Raw genomic sequence first — 16,994 nt, 5'->3', positions numbered from 1 at the left:
CGAAAAAGTGAAAGTGGAAAAAACCGAAAAGGTAAACAGTCGCTCTCACACACGCTCTTTCCACGCGCCCCTCACACACACCTCCCAGCATGCACCAGAGAGAGAGAGAGAGACTTTTTTTTTACTTTATTTAAACCAGTCTTTTCAGTACATAAATTATCTGAATCACTCTATCATATTAAAATACTTCGAAATAATTCAATGTGTAAAAATAAAAAGCATTTGTACAGTAAAAAGATCCATTTTGGCTTAACTGAAATCAAGTGTGAAGCAGAGCTCTTCATCATTAACTGAGCACACTGCTTCCTCACAGCACCACACTTCTTTAAAAGTCTCCAGGTTTTTCATACTTTTATAAAACTTAAAATCAATTAAAATCCTTGATCTAACCAGTCTTCATAAAATCCTTGTGGCTTGACAGTCTGTACCAGTCAGCACCGTATTCTTACGACTGATATACTGTATATTGCCATTTTTGCCTGCCCAAGGATGAAGTTAATCAACTGACATTCTGACTTTTTTCTTTTGACATATTTAAAACCAAGGATAAAAGTCTGGATTGTAAAAGTCACATTAAAATACCTAAAAACATTGTTTAAAACCTCAAACAAGGGACGCAGCCTAAAACAGTGCATAAAAGCATGAAACACTGTTTCCCTCTGATTACAAAATGGACAGTGTGGTAAAATCTCCGGGTTTAAAACAGAGATAAAAGCGTTAACTGAGATAATACCATGTAAAATTCTCCACTGCATGTCAGCAACTTTCTTGGTTAATGGCGGTTTATATAGTGCTCTCCACTCTGGCTTAACATCATCACTTAACTTAAAAACATCACGCCATGGTGTGTCAGTCCTTCTATTCAGTTTTTTCTTATTCAGAACCTTTACACAGGCTCTGTACAGTATTTTACCAGATGCATTCTTTAAGTCTATGCTGGATTCCTCCTATACTCCAAAAGAGGGCCTTCACAGTCCTGTAAATCTGGCATGATGGTGATGTCTGGGAAGGGGTCGTCCTCTGTAGGGCAAACCACCCCCGCACTATACTCCTGCATCTGCTCCCGCTCTTCAGGTGAAAGGACAGACTTCCGTCTCTCGAGGACCTTACAACACGGATGGACTTTACTCCCAACCGTGTGGCCACATTCTCCGCATGTGTAAAATCAGGTCCTGCAATGTCCACCAGCCGACGCAGAGTTGTGACTCCTGCTGAAACGAGGACTCTAGTCAGTGCAGGGGTGTTTGCTCCAGTTAAATCCAGACGTGTTCCATAAACCAGAGGTTCTTCTAAAAGCCAGTATAAAGATGAGTCATCGTGTTTTTTTATTTTTAAAAAGTTCCAAACTCCAAGTCCAACTCAAAGTTCCAAGTCCACGATAAAAAAACAGGCAACCCAGCAATGTCCAGTGCCTTAGTGTCCATTAAAAACGAGGTTCTGTCCAACCCTAGACCTCCTGCTGTGTGCAAAATCCTGCAAGCCACTGCCTTCCAAACCAGTTCTTTGGATCCCATGAGGAGTCTCTGGATAAACTGGAGACGGAAAGCAGCAACCCTACTGGCCAGTTGGATAAGTCCTTGTCCCCGTTCAACCTTTGGCAGGTATAGAACTCCCTGCGGGATCCAATGCAAGCGGTCCCAAAAAAAGTCCACCAACTCAGCCTGCAGTTTTGCTAAAAAATTTGTTGGGGGGTTCCAAGCATGCCAATTTATGCCACAATGACAATGCTGCCAGGTTGTTAGCAACAAGTACCCTTCCACTATAGGACATTTGGGGAACTATCCATTTCCATTTATTTAAACGCGCTTTAATTTTTTCAAACATGCCATCCCAGTTCTTTTCAGTACAAGTATTATCCCCCAAGTACACTCCCAGGTATCTGAAACCACCCCTCCTCCACATCAACTCATATGGGAGTGTAGGTTCTCCACCATCCCACTCACCAACTAAAATTGCTTCACTTTTATTCCAGTTCACCTTAGCCGATGATAAAACCTTAAAATCATTTAAAAGTTCAGCTAAAATGTCCACATCAGTCTGGGTACTTGTTATTACAACTAAATCATCTGCATATGCTGAAACACATAGAGGAACAGTACAAGGAGGCACCACCAGTCCGGAAATACATTCTCTTATTTTACACAATAGTGGTTCAATTGCTAATGAGTACAACATGCCAGACAAGGAACAACCTTGTCTTATACCTCTAAAAACTTTAAAAGGAGCACATAAACCCCCATTGACTTTAATTACACTTTCAATGTCACTGTATAAAACTTTAATCATTGCTATAAAACCTGAGTTAAAACCAAAGTACTCAAATACCTTCCACAGGTACCCATGTTCAACTCGGTCAAATGCTTTTTCTTGATCTAAAAAAATAAGACCAGCTTTCAAGCCCAACAGTCTGGAGACTTCCAAAACATCCCGAATTAGATGTACATTATCAAAAATTGACCTTCCAGGCACACAGTACGTCTGATCAAGATGTACCACCTGCTCCATCACTTTACCCTCTCGAGGCTAACGTTTTTGAGAGCAGCTTACAGTCTGTACATAGCAGGGAGACAGGTCGCCAGTTTTTTAATTCAGTCAAGTCCCCCTTCTTTGGCAGCAAAGTCAGGACCGCCCTCCGGCAGCTCAACGGAAGCACTCCGTCCCTTATACTGCTCTGAAGAACTTTCAAGACATCCTGACCCAACACTGACCAAAACCTTTTATAAAACTCGACAGGGAGGCCATCGATACCTGGCGCCCGACCATTCTCCATTCCCTGGAGAGCCTTAAAGAGCTCTCCTAGGGATAGCTCCTCATCAAGCCGTTCAGCAGACTCTTGTGTAAGCTGGTTATGGTCATTGAAGATCGTTCTTCGACCTCTTTCACCTTAGTCCACTCGCTCTTGTACAGTTTTGAAAAAAAACTGTACTGTCAGCCTGCGGATTTCAGAAGGATCTAGTAAGAGATCTCCTGATTCTATTCGCACTGTATGCATAAATCTTTTCTGTCCGTTACTCCGCTCGAGACCAAAGAAAAACTTAGGAGCATCCATTTCCGACGCGTACTGAAATCTTGATCGGACCAGAGCCCCTCGCACTCTTGTGTCCAGAAAGTCAGCTAGAGCTGTCTTTTGTTTTTAGTGTTTCAATGTGTTCCTTATTTCTTGTGGTCTCTGCTAAAGACTGCAGTTCCACTATTTCAGACTCCAGAGCTTTAAGCGATATGATTGTATCTCTAGTGACATTAAAAGTGTATTGCTGACAGAACATTTTAGTTTGTATTTTTGCTACATCTTACCACTGTTGAATTAAGCTGTTTTCTGTGAACTTAAAACCTTCCAAAAAAAAAGTAAAATACTATAAAATTAACATCATTTAAAAGTGCAGTGTTAAAATGCCAGTACGCGCTCTGTGGCTTCACATTACTTTTTTGTACAGCACACTGGACCATAGAATGATCCGAAAAACCAACTGGGGAGATAAAACAGTGTGTAAAAGCAGAAAGTTGATAATTAAAACCATAAAAACGGTCCAGCCTTGCAAATGAGAGTACATTGTCTTTAGAATGAGCCCATGTGTACTGTCTTTGTCTGCCTTGAAAATTCCTCCAGATGTCACACAAGTCATGAGTCTCCAACAGCTCACACAAACGCTTACGGGAGGCGGCATGCGGTTCTGTATGATTTCTGTCCATATTGTCTGCTGTGCAATTAAAATCCCCACCCAGTATTAAAAAGTCAGTAGAATTACAGCCTGCAATGACAGTGTTCAGTGTGTCTAAAAACAGCATCCTATCCACTCCTCTAGTTGGAGCATAAATACAAATAAAAACAAAAGTTTCATTTTCAAAGTCTGCTGTCACCTTTAAAAGTCTACCATTTAAAATCTCTTCCATTTTGTAAGAACAAGGTAAAACATTTTTAGATAAAAGAATAGCAATCCCAGTACTAGTAGAAGAGCCGTGACTTAAAAACGCAATCCCCTCCCACTCTTTAGCCCAGTCATTAGCATTACTAGCATCACTGTGTTTCTTGTAGAAAAGTAACATCAATCCCCTTTAGTTTCACCAGCTCATACAGCTTCGCTCGCTTTACACAGTCTCTTCCCCCATTAATGTTTAGAGTTGCAATTCTAATATCACCCATTAATAAAATTAAATAAAAATGGCTTAAAATAAAGGCCATTCTGACCCAGGAACAGCAGCTCATCTCATACATCCTCTTCAATGTTCTCTTCATTACATTTAGTCAGTATTTTTTTCAACCTAAAAAACTCTAATTCAGTAAAAGCCTTCTCCTTCCTAAAATACTTGACATCATGTACAAATTGAGCACAGTTTGAAAAAAAATCCTCAACACGTACACCTCTCTGACCCTTAGTGACTTTTAAAAACTGTTTAATTTCCTCAACTTTGTACAGTACAGGCATGCTCTCCTCCTGAGAGCACACTGACCAGCCTGAGTCCGAGAGAGATCCGTCTCTCTCAGATTCCATTTCACTCACTGCTTTAACCTCTGTTTTAGCCTGTTTATTGCCTTCTCCTCGAGCTCGCTTTTTTCTTTTATTTGGAACTTTAAAAACAGTCTCTTCCTCCATTTGTACCTCCATTCCATCCTTCACTACTGTTTCTACTGGGGTGTTCTCATTACAGTCATCACATATCTGATCACCCTGTTCCCCTAAGTTCAAACTCTCCTGCTCCACAGGGGACCTTTCAACAGTGGGCTCTCCAGCCGCTGGTGACGCTTGGAGAGGCTCGCCCCTGGCCGGCGCAGCCTCAGCAGCTGTCCCCTGAGCATGCTCAACCACTGCCGGTTCATCACCCACATGTATCTGAACCGGCAACAGAGTCTCCGGGTCCTGCACAGCTGTCTGAGCAGCAGCCGTAGTGGGAACGGACATTGCAGGTTCAGCTTCGTTAGGCCCTGTTTCACCTGCACTCCTACCCCCTAACTCAGTATCTTTATCATTATTGCTAGCACTCTGATGGCAATTACGGACAAGATGTCCAAACTCTCCACACCTAAAACACTTCATACTAATGTTGGAAGTTACAAACACAGTATATACAAAACCATCTACTCTGAATTTTAAAACCAAATCCAGTTCATCTTCACCATCTCTTAACACCATGAACACCGTCCTTCTGAATGACACCAAATGCTTAACCAGTTGTGATTTACAGCCTAGGGGTATTTTTTTAATGGGGGAAACAAGTTTACCAAACCTGGACAGTTCTTGTGCAATCAGTTCATCAGAAATAAATGGGGGTACATGGGAGATGATAATTTTTTTAGATGCGGTACTGAGGGGTAAAACAGGCACAAGTCTCTCATTAATCACAATTCCGTTCTGAACCAGCTCACTTGCTTTCTCCACAGAAGACAGAAACATCACCACTGCATTGTTCATTCGTGATGCAGACAACACATTATTATAGCCGACTGCGACCCCCGCCGCCAAACAGCACTCCTCCACACTCACCCGGCACTCCACCTTAACACCGTGCCGGCGTGTCAAGTTTTCAAAACACCGGGTGTTTGGGAAAGCCATGCTTCCAGCAAAAAAGCCGGTAGCAGACTCCCCCGCGCACCTCACACACACACACACACACAAACACTCATGCGCACTCTCACTCAAACACTCACACATAAACTTTAAAATTAATTTAAACAAAACAACCTACAGAAAAGGTTTTTGGCAAAAACGCCACTCACGCTCACCACGCTCCACTCTCCACCGCTCACAACCGCGCATGCGCACTCACACAGAGAGAGAGAGAGAGAGAGAGAGAGAGAGAACTCAGCGCTTTACACAGCCAGACGTTACACACTGGAAAGGTGAGGAAAATGAGTGAGAGGAAACATAGTAAAGTTTGGACACGAGAAGCCCAGACCCACATCTTATACATGTGATGGCACATCTGTCCCCTCAGAGAGAATCTTTTTTAACAGGGCAGATCGTAACAGAAAGGAGAAACAGGATCAACCCATCAAAGATGAGCTGCTTGGTTTTTCTGAATGCTAATCTTCACTAAATACTTACAAATACTGTCACCTGGATGCTGATTTTTCTTTTTGTTTTGCACATTTTCATTTATATTTTGTTGAGTGTGAGTGATGCTTCGTTAATGTTGTGTTGTTAGGATTGTTTAGGATTTTAATGTCATGTTTTACACTTTGGTTACATTCATGACAGGAACGTTCACCTCACTTGCATGTCTTTGGACTGTGGGAGGAAACCGGAGCACCCGGAGGAAACACACTCGGACACGGGAAAGACATGCAAACTCCACACAGAAAGGACCCGGGCTCTTCACCTGGGGATCGAACCCAGGACCTTCTTGCCGTGAGGCGACAGTGCTACCCACTTAGCCATCGTGCCGTCCCACTCTAGATGCAAATGTACAAATAATATACACAATCAGATCTTTTTGTTTAATTGAGATGGGTCTTTGTTTTTGTATTTTATAATTTATTGTTGGAGCACTCTGTTCCATGTTGAGTATATGAATAAAGCAATTTAAATAATAAACATTTGATAAAAAATTTTTTTACATTAGTAATTCATTTTACATGTAATTTGGTAATAAATTAATTTAAGCTACAAAAAAAAATCTAAGGAGCCACTTGGGAGCCGAAAGAGCCGGCTCTTTTTAGTGAGCCGAGCCAAAAGAACCAGCTCTCTAATAGGAGCCGAAATTCCCATCACTACTAAAAAGCAAGCTATGTCAGTACTGGGTGTAATGAATTATTTGAGACATTGGATACCAGACTTGCAGAAATCGCCCAACCCATTTCAAATTTAGCTCGTAATGCACAAACTGGTATTAATGAGTTAATAGAATGGACCCCTGAAGGAGACATTGAAAGGTTGGCATTTGAAAGGTTGAAACTACAAATTTCTACTGCTCCATGTTTGGGAAATCCAGATTACACCAAGATTTTTAGATTATATGTACATGAAAATAATGGGTACATGTCAGCAGTGATAACTCAAACCTTCGGTGAACAGCAGCGTCCTATAGCCTACTATTCTAAAAGATTGGATGCTGTCATGAGGGGACACCCGCCTTGCATACGTGCTGCAACCACAGAGGCTGTCCTATGTTCATCTGATCTGGTAGCATTGCATACATTGGAGGTGTATGTAGTGCATTATATCCACAAAATTCTCACTTCAAAGAAAACAATGCATCTTTCAAATGCCAGACTGCTTACTTTTCAAAATGTGTTGTTCTCTTTACATAATGTAACGATTCACAGGTGTAACACTATTAACCACATTATTACCTTGCAGCGAGGACGGAATGCCGCATGACTGTTTAACAGTACTTGAGATTAATGAGGAACCCAGATCTGATCTCACAGATGTACCCAATGAGAATGCTGATGTGTATGTGTTTATAGATGGATCCAGACTGAAGTTGGAAAATGGGAAACCATCAGTGGCCTACTCTGTTGTGACGGCTGATCAGATATTGGAAACATTCAGGTTACCTAATAATTTGTCAGCCCAAGCAGCAGAATTGCATGCATTAACAAGAGCTTGCATAATAGCAAAAAATAAGTCTTTAAGCCTGTAGCACACAAACTTCTGATAGAAAATTTGTTAAAAGCTATTAAGCTTCCAATCTCAATTTCTGTGTGTAAATGCAAAGCTCACTCAAAAACAGTGGATGCAATATCTGCTGGAAATTTATTTGCAGATCATGTAGCTAAAAGAACAGCCATGTCAGAAGATGCAGTAGTGCTTCAGATGGTTTCTACACGAGCACAACAAAAGGCTAAGCATAATGATGTTGATGATGATGACGATGGAGATATGTCAGACTCAGTGCCTGACACATCTTTGTTGTCACATGATAATGTATATCTTTTGCAGCAGTCAGCTACGGAGGCGGAACTGAGAGTTTGGTGTGCACACTGTAAAAAGGATTCCAACACTGGGACGTGGTTGGATGACCAAAACAGACCTGCAATTCCAAAATCAGCGTATCCATTCCTTGCAAAAGTAACCCATTCAGTAGATCATGGATCAAAATCAGCTATGACAGGCTTGGTTAACAAATATTGGTATGCACCGGGATTTTCACAATTTGCCAAAACATATTGTGAAAGGTGTGTAGTATGCATACAAATGAACATTGGCAAGGGTATTACACCCAATGTAAGTGCACACCAACCTCCCAATGGTCCGTTCTGAACATCTAATGATGGATTTCATTGAACTAACACCATGTCAACAATTTAAATATTGTCTTGTCATTGTTGATTTATTCTCGAAATACCCAGAAGTTTTTCCTTGCAGACGACAGGATGCAGTCACAGTGGCTAAGTGTCTTTTGAGAGAAATCATACCACGGTGGGGCATTCCACACAAGTTATCTTCGGATAACGGCACACATTTTGTGAACAAAATCATTACGCATTTATCAGAAACACTGAAATTTGATGTAGAGACACATTGTGCTTATCCCTCACAGTCCTCCGGAGCAGTGGAGAGATTAAATCAAACAGTAAAACAGAAATTGGCTAAAGTATGCATGGAAACAGGCCTGAATTGGGTACAGGCTTTACCATTAGTGCTAATGAACATTCGTGGTCGAGCTAATAGACAAACTGGACTTTCACCATTTGAAGTTCCGGATTACTTATGAGAATTACACAAACTTTACCATACAGACTAAAAGACACTGAAAAAACATTGCAACAAGTGGATGATGGCATGATTAAATACATGATGGGTTTACACAAATCTCTTGTATCTATTCGTACACAGGTGAGAGCAGCCCTTCCAATGCCAACAGATTCCATACATTCCATACAAATTGGGGATTGGATTGTGGTAAAAATCTTCTGGACTTCCGGAGGAAATCATGGAAATTGCCTAGATGGTTGGGGCCCGGGCAAGTCCTTCATATCACACCGACTGCTGTTCGAGTGGCTGAGAGGGATTCCTGGATTCACTGTTCACACTGTTTTGCCACTACAGTTGTTTAGCTGTTGGTGTAATTGGGGTTGAGGGGTAACTGGCTGTGTGGTAGTCAAGGCTGAGGTGTTGTTTAGCTGTTGGTGTGATTGGGGTTGAGGGGTAACTGGCTGTGTGGTAGTCGGGGCTGAGGTGTTGTTTAGCTGTTGGTGTGATTGGGGTTAAGGGGTAACTGGCTGTGTGGTAGTCGGGGCTGAGGTGTTGTTTAGCTGTTGGTGTGATTGGGGTTGAGGGGTAACTGGCTGTGTGGTAGTCAAGACTGAGGTGTTGTTTAGCTGTTGGTGTGATTGGGGTTGAGGGGTAACTGGCTGTGTGGTAGTCAAGGCTGAGGTGTTGTTTAGCTGTTGGTGTGATTGGGATTGAGGGGTAACTGGCTGTGTGGTAGTTAAGGCTGAGGTGCTGTTTAGCTGTTGGTGTGATTGGGGTTAAGGGGTAACTGGCTGTGTGGTAGTCAGGGCTGAGGTGTTGGTTAGCTGTTGGTGTGATTAGGGTTAAGGGGTAACTGGCTGTGTGGTAGTCGGAGCTGAGGTGTTGTTTAGCTATTGGTGTGATTGGGGTTAAGGGGTAACTGGCTTTGTGGTAGTCGGGGCTGAGGTGTTGGTTAGCTGTTGGTGTGATTGTGGTTAAGGGGTAACTGGCTGTGTGGTAGTCAGGGCTGAGGTGTTGGTTAGCTGTTGGTGTGATTGTGGTTAAGGGGTAACTGGCTGTGTGGTAGTCAGGGCTGAGGTGTTGTTTAGCTGTTGGTGTGATTGGGGTTGAGGGGTAACTGGCTGTGTGGTAGTCGGGGCTGAGGTGTTGTTTAGCTGTTGGTGTGATTGGGGTTAAGGGGTAACTGGCTGTGTGGTAGTCGGGGCTGAGGTGTTGTTTAGCTGTTGGTGTGATTGGGGTTAAGGGGTAAGTGGCTGTGTGGTAGCTGTGTTTAGCTGTAATTTCCTCCAGACCAGTGCAGGTTATGTCTTTTAAGCTCAGCTCATCTGTTAGTGAATTGTTCAAACTTCTCAGCCACATGTTTGCATCACCACTTCTCTTCTTCACTTCTTCAGTTGTGACGTTCACAGCGTTCATCACTTTCTGCTCTTTGTGTTTCAGATTTCCTTTGAGAAGATTCAGAACCTCGCTGTTATTTTCAGTGATGTATTTATCAACATTTTCTGTAATGAACTGTTCAAAGTGTTTCTTGGGATGGTGGATGTACTCTATGTACTTATCAAATTTCTCCTGCTCTGCCAGAGATTTCAGGATGTGTTTCTCAAGCTGTGACCTGTTACCATTAAATTCTGGCATGTCTGATCTCATCAGTGTTGACAGGTCATGAGCAGTTTTATTGTAGACTGCTTGCAGGATGGCTGGTACAAGATTGTTGTAGACAAGTTCACCAAATACTGTTGTGGTTGTTGCTCCTCTGCAGTAGTTCTGGAAGATTCTGTAATATTGTGGTTTCTGCTTTTCCAGGTACAATTTTACATCATTTTCATCTCTGAACTGTTGGTAGATCTTGGTGAATTTGGAATCTGCAAGGTAACACACATGAAGACAGAGATCCAGAGTGAATTCTGTCTTCAGCTTTATTTTCTTGTTCTCACTGTGATATTGCTCAACTCTGTGTTTGACCTGGTCAGTTATTTCCTGAATGTAGCTGTTTTTGTACCCCAGTCCTGTAATTTTGCTGCAGATCTTCTTGATTAAGTCCTCAGATTCTTGGATGACACTGTTGATTAGGTTTCTCACTGATTCCTGGACTTCAAAAGGAATCATTTCATCTTGTGTAAATAGAGACTTAACATAATTAAAACTTTGCTTTAGCTTTGATTTCTTTAAAATGTAGCATGAATAATCTAACAGTCTGTGTATCTTTGTGTAATCTTCCTGAGATCTTCGCTCATACACAGCAGCTTGTTCATTACCTTCAGATAGAATCTGTATCACATCCTCCCAAACATCAAAAGGTTTCTCTACAGGTGTGTCTTGTGTTAGATCAGAGACCCATTTGTTCCACACTTGATCAAATTCCTGACTGAGGACTCGTTCATCAGTTTCTGTGTTTTTTTGTTGTAGAGCAAGTGCTTTACTCATATTACTCACAGCAGTTGTTAATGTTTTGTAATGGTGGTTCTTTAACTCGAGCACTCTCATTAGTTCTATTTTTGACATTTCATCATTTTTTTGTATCTTGTCTTCTTCCTAAATGAATAATAATAATAATAAAAACATCATTCACATGTTCTGTATAAATACCTATTGTACATACATTTATACAATATGACAGATATACACCGATCAGCCATAACATTAAAACCACCTCCTTGTTTCTACACTCACTGTCCCTTTTATCAGCTCCACTTACCATATAGAAGCACTTTGTAGTTCTACAATTACTGACTGTAGTCCATCTGTTTCTCTACATACTTTTTTTAGCCTGCTTTTACCCTGTTCTTCAATGGTCAGGACCACCACAGAGCAGGTATTATTTAGGTGGTGGAGGATTCTCAGCACTGCAGTGACACTGACATGATGTTGGTGTGTTAGTGTGTGTTGTGCTGGTATGAGTGGATCAGACACAGCAGCGCTGATGGAGTTTTTAAACACCTCACTGTCACTGCTGGACTGAGAATAGTCCACCAACCAAAAATATATCCAGCCAATTTAGAGGGGTAATAGGGCTCAGTGCGATGGCAAATGTGATGAATGCGTAGACTCGGCTTTAGCAAAAGGTCGGTAGTGTTTGGTGTGCGCCATCTAGTGGAATCAATTGAAACACAGGGTATTGCAGGTAATCTTGGAAATACTCAGCAGGCCAAATTAAACAGCCTAACAGCCAAAAAAAAATTAGACCATGTAATTTGGTCTGCTGTTGAAATGCTGCTGTTGAAATATTTGATGAATATTATTAATTTCTAAAAGAAAACAGATTTTACCTTTATTAGAGCAGTTCCAAAACTGCACTTCTTTATTTCCTGAATTTCTTTTTCCCGTTCCTGACTATAGTATTTTCTCTGCCACATGACGGAAGCCTCTGACATCATTGTGTTTAATGATTTCTCCAATCTCTCTGAATTCTTTGTTGCTTCCTGTAATTGATCTTTCAGCTGAATGTTTCCTTCCTCTGCTTGTTTTAGTTTTGTCTCCAAAGCTCTCCGTTCCTCTGCCTCCACTGCTTTTCTCTTTTGTTCTTCTTGATCTTTAAGTTTTATTTCTTCCATATAAGTCCTAAATTTCTTTCTTTCTTCTTCAGCAGTTCTCTTCAATTTCTGCAGCTCCACGTACATGGTTTTTAATTTGTCCTCTAGATCGAATTTATTTTTCTTTAATGTATTCACTGTTGTTTCATAATTCTGCTCTTTATTCTTGTGAATCTTTCTTTCTTCTTCAGCAGTTCTCTTCAATTTCTGCAGCTCCACGTCCATGGTTTTTAATTTGTCCTCTAGATCGGATTTATTTTTCTTTAATGTATTCACTGTTGTTTCATAATTCTGCTCTTTATTCTTGTAAATCTTTGTTTCTTCTTCAGCAGTTCTCTTCAATTTCTGCAGCTCCACGTCCATGGCTTTTAATTTGTCCTCTAGATCGGATTTATTTTTCTTTAATGTATTCACTGTTGTTTCATAATTCTGCTCTTTATTCTTGTGAATCTTTCTTTCTTCTTCAGCAGCTCTCTTCAATTTCTGCAGCTCCACGTACATGGTTTTTAATTTGTCCTCTAGATCGAATTTACTTTTCTTTAATGTATTCACTGTTGTTTCATAATTCTGCTCTTTATTCTTGTGAATCTTTCTTTCTTCTTCAGCAGTTCTCTTCAATTTCTGCAGCTCCACGTCCATGGCTTTTAATTTGTCCTCTAGATCGGATTTATTTTTCTTTAATGTATTCACTGTTGTTTCATAATTCTGCTCTTTATTCTTGTAATTCTTTGTTTCTTCTTCAGAAGTTCTCTTCATTTTCTGCAGCTCCACGTCCATGGCTTGTAATTTTTCCTCTAGATTGGATTTACTTTTCTTTAATGTATTCACTGTTGTTTCATAATTCTGCTCTTTATTCTTGTAATTCTTTGTTTCTTCTTCAGAAGTTCTCTTCATTTTCTGCAGCTCCACGTCCATGGCTTGTAATTTGTCCTCTAGATCGGATTTATTTTTCTTTAATGTATTCACTGTTGTTTCATAATTCTGCTCTTTATTCTTGTGAATCTTTCTTTCTTCTTCAGCAGTTCTCTTCAATTTCTGCAGCTCCACGTCCATGGCTTTTAATTTGTCCTCTAGATCGGATTTATTTTTCTTTAATGTATTCACTGTTGTTTCATAATTCTGCTCTTTATTCTTGTGAATCTTTCTTTCTTCTTCAGCAGTTCTCTTCAATTTCTGCAGCTCCACGTCCATGGTTTTTAATTTGTCCTCTAGATCGGATTTATTTTTCTTTAATGTATTCACTGTTGTTTCATAATTCTGCTCTTTATTCTTGTAAATCTTTGTTTCTTCTTCAGAAGTTCTCTTCATTTTCTGCAGCTCCATGTCCATGGCTTGTAATTTTTCCTCTAGATTGGATTTACTTTTCTTTAATGTATTCACTGTTGTTTCATAATTCTGCTCTTTATTCTTTTGACTCTCTCTTTCTTCTTCAGCAGTTCTCTTCATGTCCTGCAGCTCCACGTCCATGGTTTTTACTTTGTCCTCTAGATCAGATTTGTTTTTCTTTAATGTATTCACTGTTGTTTCATAATCCTGCTCTTTATTCTTGTGACTCTTTCTTTCTTCTTCAGCAGTTCTCTTCATGTCCTGCAGCTCCACTTCCATGGTTTTTACTTTCTCCTCTAGATCGGATTTATTTTTCTTTAATGTATTCACTGTTGTTTTATAATCCTGCTCTTTATTCTTGTGACTCTTTCTTTCTTCTTCAGCAGTTCTCTTCATGTCCTGCAGCTCCACGTCCATGGTTTTTAATTTCACTTCTAGATCAGATTTGTTTTTCTTTAATGTGTTAATTGTTGTTTCATTATCCTGCTCTTTATTCTTGTGACTCTCTCTTTCTTCTTCAGCAGTTCTCTTCATGTCCTGCAGCTCCACGTCCATGGCTTTTACTTTATCCTCTAGATCAGATTTATTTTTCTTTAATGTATTCACTGTTGTTTCATAATTCTGCTCTTTATTCTTGTGACTCTTTTTTTCTTTTTCAGCAGTTCTCTTCATTTTCGGCAGCTCCACGTCCATGGCTTTTACTTTCTCCGCTAGATCAGATTTATTTTTCTTTAATGTGTTCACTGTTGTTTCATAATTCTGCTCTTTATTCTTGTGACTCTCTCTTTCTTCTTCAGCAGTTCTCTTCATGTCCTGCAGCTCCACGTCCATGGCTTTTACTTTCTCCTCTAGATCAGATTTGTTTTTCTTTAATGTATTCACTGTTGTTTCATAATCCTGCTCTTTATTTTTGTGACTCTTTCTTTCTTCTTCAGCAGTTCTCTTCATGTCCTGCAGCTCCACGTCCATGGCTTTTACTTTCTCCTCTAGATCAGATTTGTTTTTCTTTAATGTATTCACTGTTGTTTCATAATCCTGCTCTTTATTTTTGTGACTCTTTCTTTCTTCTTCAGCAGTTCTCTTTATTTTCTGCAGCTCCACGTCCATGGTTTTTATTTTCTCCTCTATATCAGATTTGTTTTTCTTTAACGTATTCACTGTTGTTTCATAATCCTGCTCTTTATTTTTGTGACTCTTTCTTTCTTCTTCAGCAGTTCTCTTTATTTTCTGCAGCTCCACGTCCATGGTTTTTACTTTTTCCTCTAGATCAGATTTGTTTTTCTTTAATGTATTCACTGTTGTTTCATTATCCTGCTCTTTATTCTTGTGACTCTCTCTTTCTTCTTCAGCAGTTCTCTTCATGTCCTGCAGCTCCATGTCCATGGTTTTTAATTTCAATTCTAGATCAGATTTGTTTTTCTTTAATGTGTTTATTGTTGTTTCTTTATCCTGCTCTTTATTCTTGTGACTCTCTCTTTCTTCTTCAGCAGCTCTCTTCATGTCCTGCAGCTCCATGTCTATGGTTTTTAATTTCACTTCTAGATCAGATTTGTTTTTCTTTAATGTGTTTATTGTTGTTTCATAATCCTGCTCTTTATTCTTGTGACTCTCTCTTTCTTCTTCAGCAGTTCTCTTCATGTCCTGCAGCTCCATGTCCATGGTTTTTAATTTCACTTCTAGATCAGATTTGTTTTTCTTTAATGTATTCACTGTTGTTTCATAATTCTGCTCTTTATTCTTGTGAATCTTTCTTTCTTCTTCAGCAGTTCTCTTCATGTCCTGCAGCTCCACGTCCATGGCTTTTACTTTCTCCTCTAGATCAGATTTATTTTTCTTTAATGTATTCACTGTTGTTTCATAATTCTGCTCTTTATTCTTGTGACTCTTTCTTTCTTCTTCAGCAGCTCTCTTCATGTCCTGCAGCTCCACGTCCATGGCTTTTAATTTTTTCTTTAGATCAGATTTGTTTTTCTTTAATGTATTCACTGTTGTTTCATTATCCTGCTCTTTATTTTTGTGACTCTTTCTTTCTCCTTCAGCAGCTCTCTTCATGTCCTGCAGCTCCACGTCCATGGTTTTTAATTTCACTTCTAGATCAGATTTGTTTTTCTTTAATGTATTAACTGTTGTTTCATTATCCTGCTCTTTATTCTTGTGACTCTCTCTTTCTTCTTCAACAGTTCTCTTCATTTCCTGCAGCTCCATGTCCATGGTTTTTAATTTCACTTCTAGATCAGATTTGTTTTTCTTTAATGTGTTAATTGTTGTTTCATAATTCTGCTCTTTATTCTTGTGATCTTTTCTTTCTTCTTCAGCAGCTCTCTTCATGTCCTGCAGCTCCACGTCCATGGCTTTTACTTTTTCCTCTAGATCAGATTTATTTTTCTTTAATGTATTCACTGTTGTTTCATTATCCTGCTCTTTATTCTTGTGACTCTCTCTTTCTTCTTCAGCAGTTCTCTTCATGTCCTGCAGCTCCACGTCCATGGCTTTTAATTTTTTCTTTAGATCAGATTTGTTTTTCTTTAATGTGTTCACTGTTGTTTCATAATTCTGCTCTTTATTCTTGTGACTTTTTCTTTCTTCTTCAGCAGTTCTCTTCATGTCCTGCAGCTCCACGTCCATGGTTTTTACTTTGTCCTCTAGATCAGATTTGTTTTTCTTTAATGTATTCACTGTTGTTTCATAATCCTGCTCTTTATTCTTGTGACTCTTTCTTTCTTCTTCAGCAGTTCTCTTCATGTCCTGCAGCTCCACGTCCATGGCTTTTACTTTCTCCTCTAGATCAGATTTATTTTTCTTTAATGTATTCACTGTTGTTTCATAATTCTGCTCTTTATTCTTGTGACTCTCTCTTTCTTCTTCAGCAGCTTTCTTCATGTCCTGCAGCTCCACGTCCATGGCTTTTACTTTCTCCTCTAGATCAGATTTATTTTTCTTTAATGTATTCACTGTTGTTTCATAATTCTGCTCTTTATTCTTGTGACTCTTTCTTTCTTCTTCAGCAGTTCTCTTCATGTCATGCAGCTCCACGTACATGGTTTTTACTTTCTCCTCTAGATCACATTTGTTTTTCTTTAATGTATTCACTGTTGTTTCATTATCCTGCTCTTTATTCTTGTGACTCTCTCTTTCTTCTTCAGCAGCTCTCTTCATGTCCTGCAGCTCCACTTCCATGGCTTGTAATTTTTCCTCTCGATCAGATTTATTTTTCTTTAACCCTTTCATGCCTGAGTGGAACATTCCATTTTCGGACACTATGTAACATGGTCATAGAAAAAACCTTATTGTGTAAATACCGTACATAGCATAGACTATATACACACACCATTATAACCAGAAGAATCAGTTCTTTAAAATGATATAAAACTCAGTATGGTTATTTAAGTGTAATATAACCAAATCTATACAAATTCCTTCAAAATCAACCTAAAAAACCTCTCAATTTTTATTTCATACATAAATACTTACATTTTTAACACATTTCTGTGCAATTTAGAGA

The 16,994-nt window shown here is 39.6% G+C and overlaps 1 protein-coding gene across 1 annotated transcript; it reads right to left on the bottom strand.

The window, feature by feature from the left end:
* Positions 1-11,881: 11,881 nt before the first annotated feature.
* Positions 11,882-16,669, bottom strand: LOC134302270 (myosin-2 heavy chain-like). The gene has a single exon (XM_062987311.1). The coding sequence runs from the start codon at positions 16,667-16,669 to the stop codon at positions 11,882-11,884; it is 4,788 nt and encodes a 1,595-aa protein (XP_062843381.1).
* Between the last annotated feature and the right edge of the window lie 325 nt (positions 16,670-16,994).

Source organism: Trichomycterus rosablanca, chromosome 2, assembly GCF_030014385.1.
Source record: "Trichomycterus rosablanca isolate fTriRos1 chromosome 2, fTriRos1.hap1, whole genome shotgun sequence".
Taxonomy (NCBI): Eukaryota; Metazoa; Chordata; class Actinopteri; order Siluriformes; family Trichomycteridae; genus Trichomycterus; species Trichomycterus rosablanca.
The sequence above is the reverse complement of the archived record's forward strand: the minus strand, read 5'-3'. Positions and strand labels throughout refer to the sequence as shown.

Excerpts from the sequence above, each read along its gene's own strand:
- LOC134302270 (XM_062987311.1), bottom strand. The coding sequence starts at position 16,669 with ATGGAAGTGGAGCTGCAGGACATGAAGAGAGCTGCTGAAGAAGAAAGA.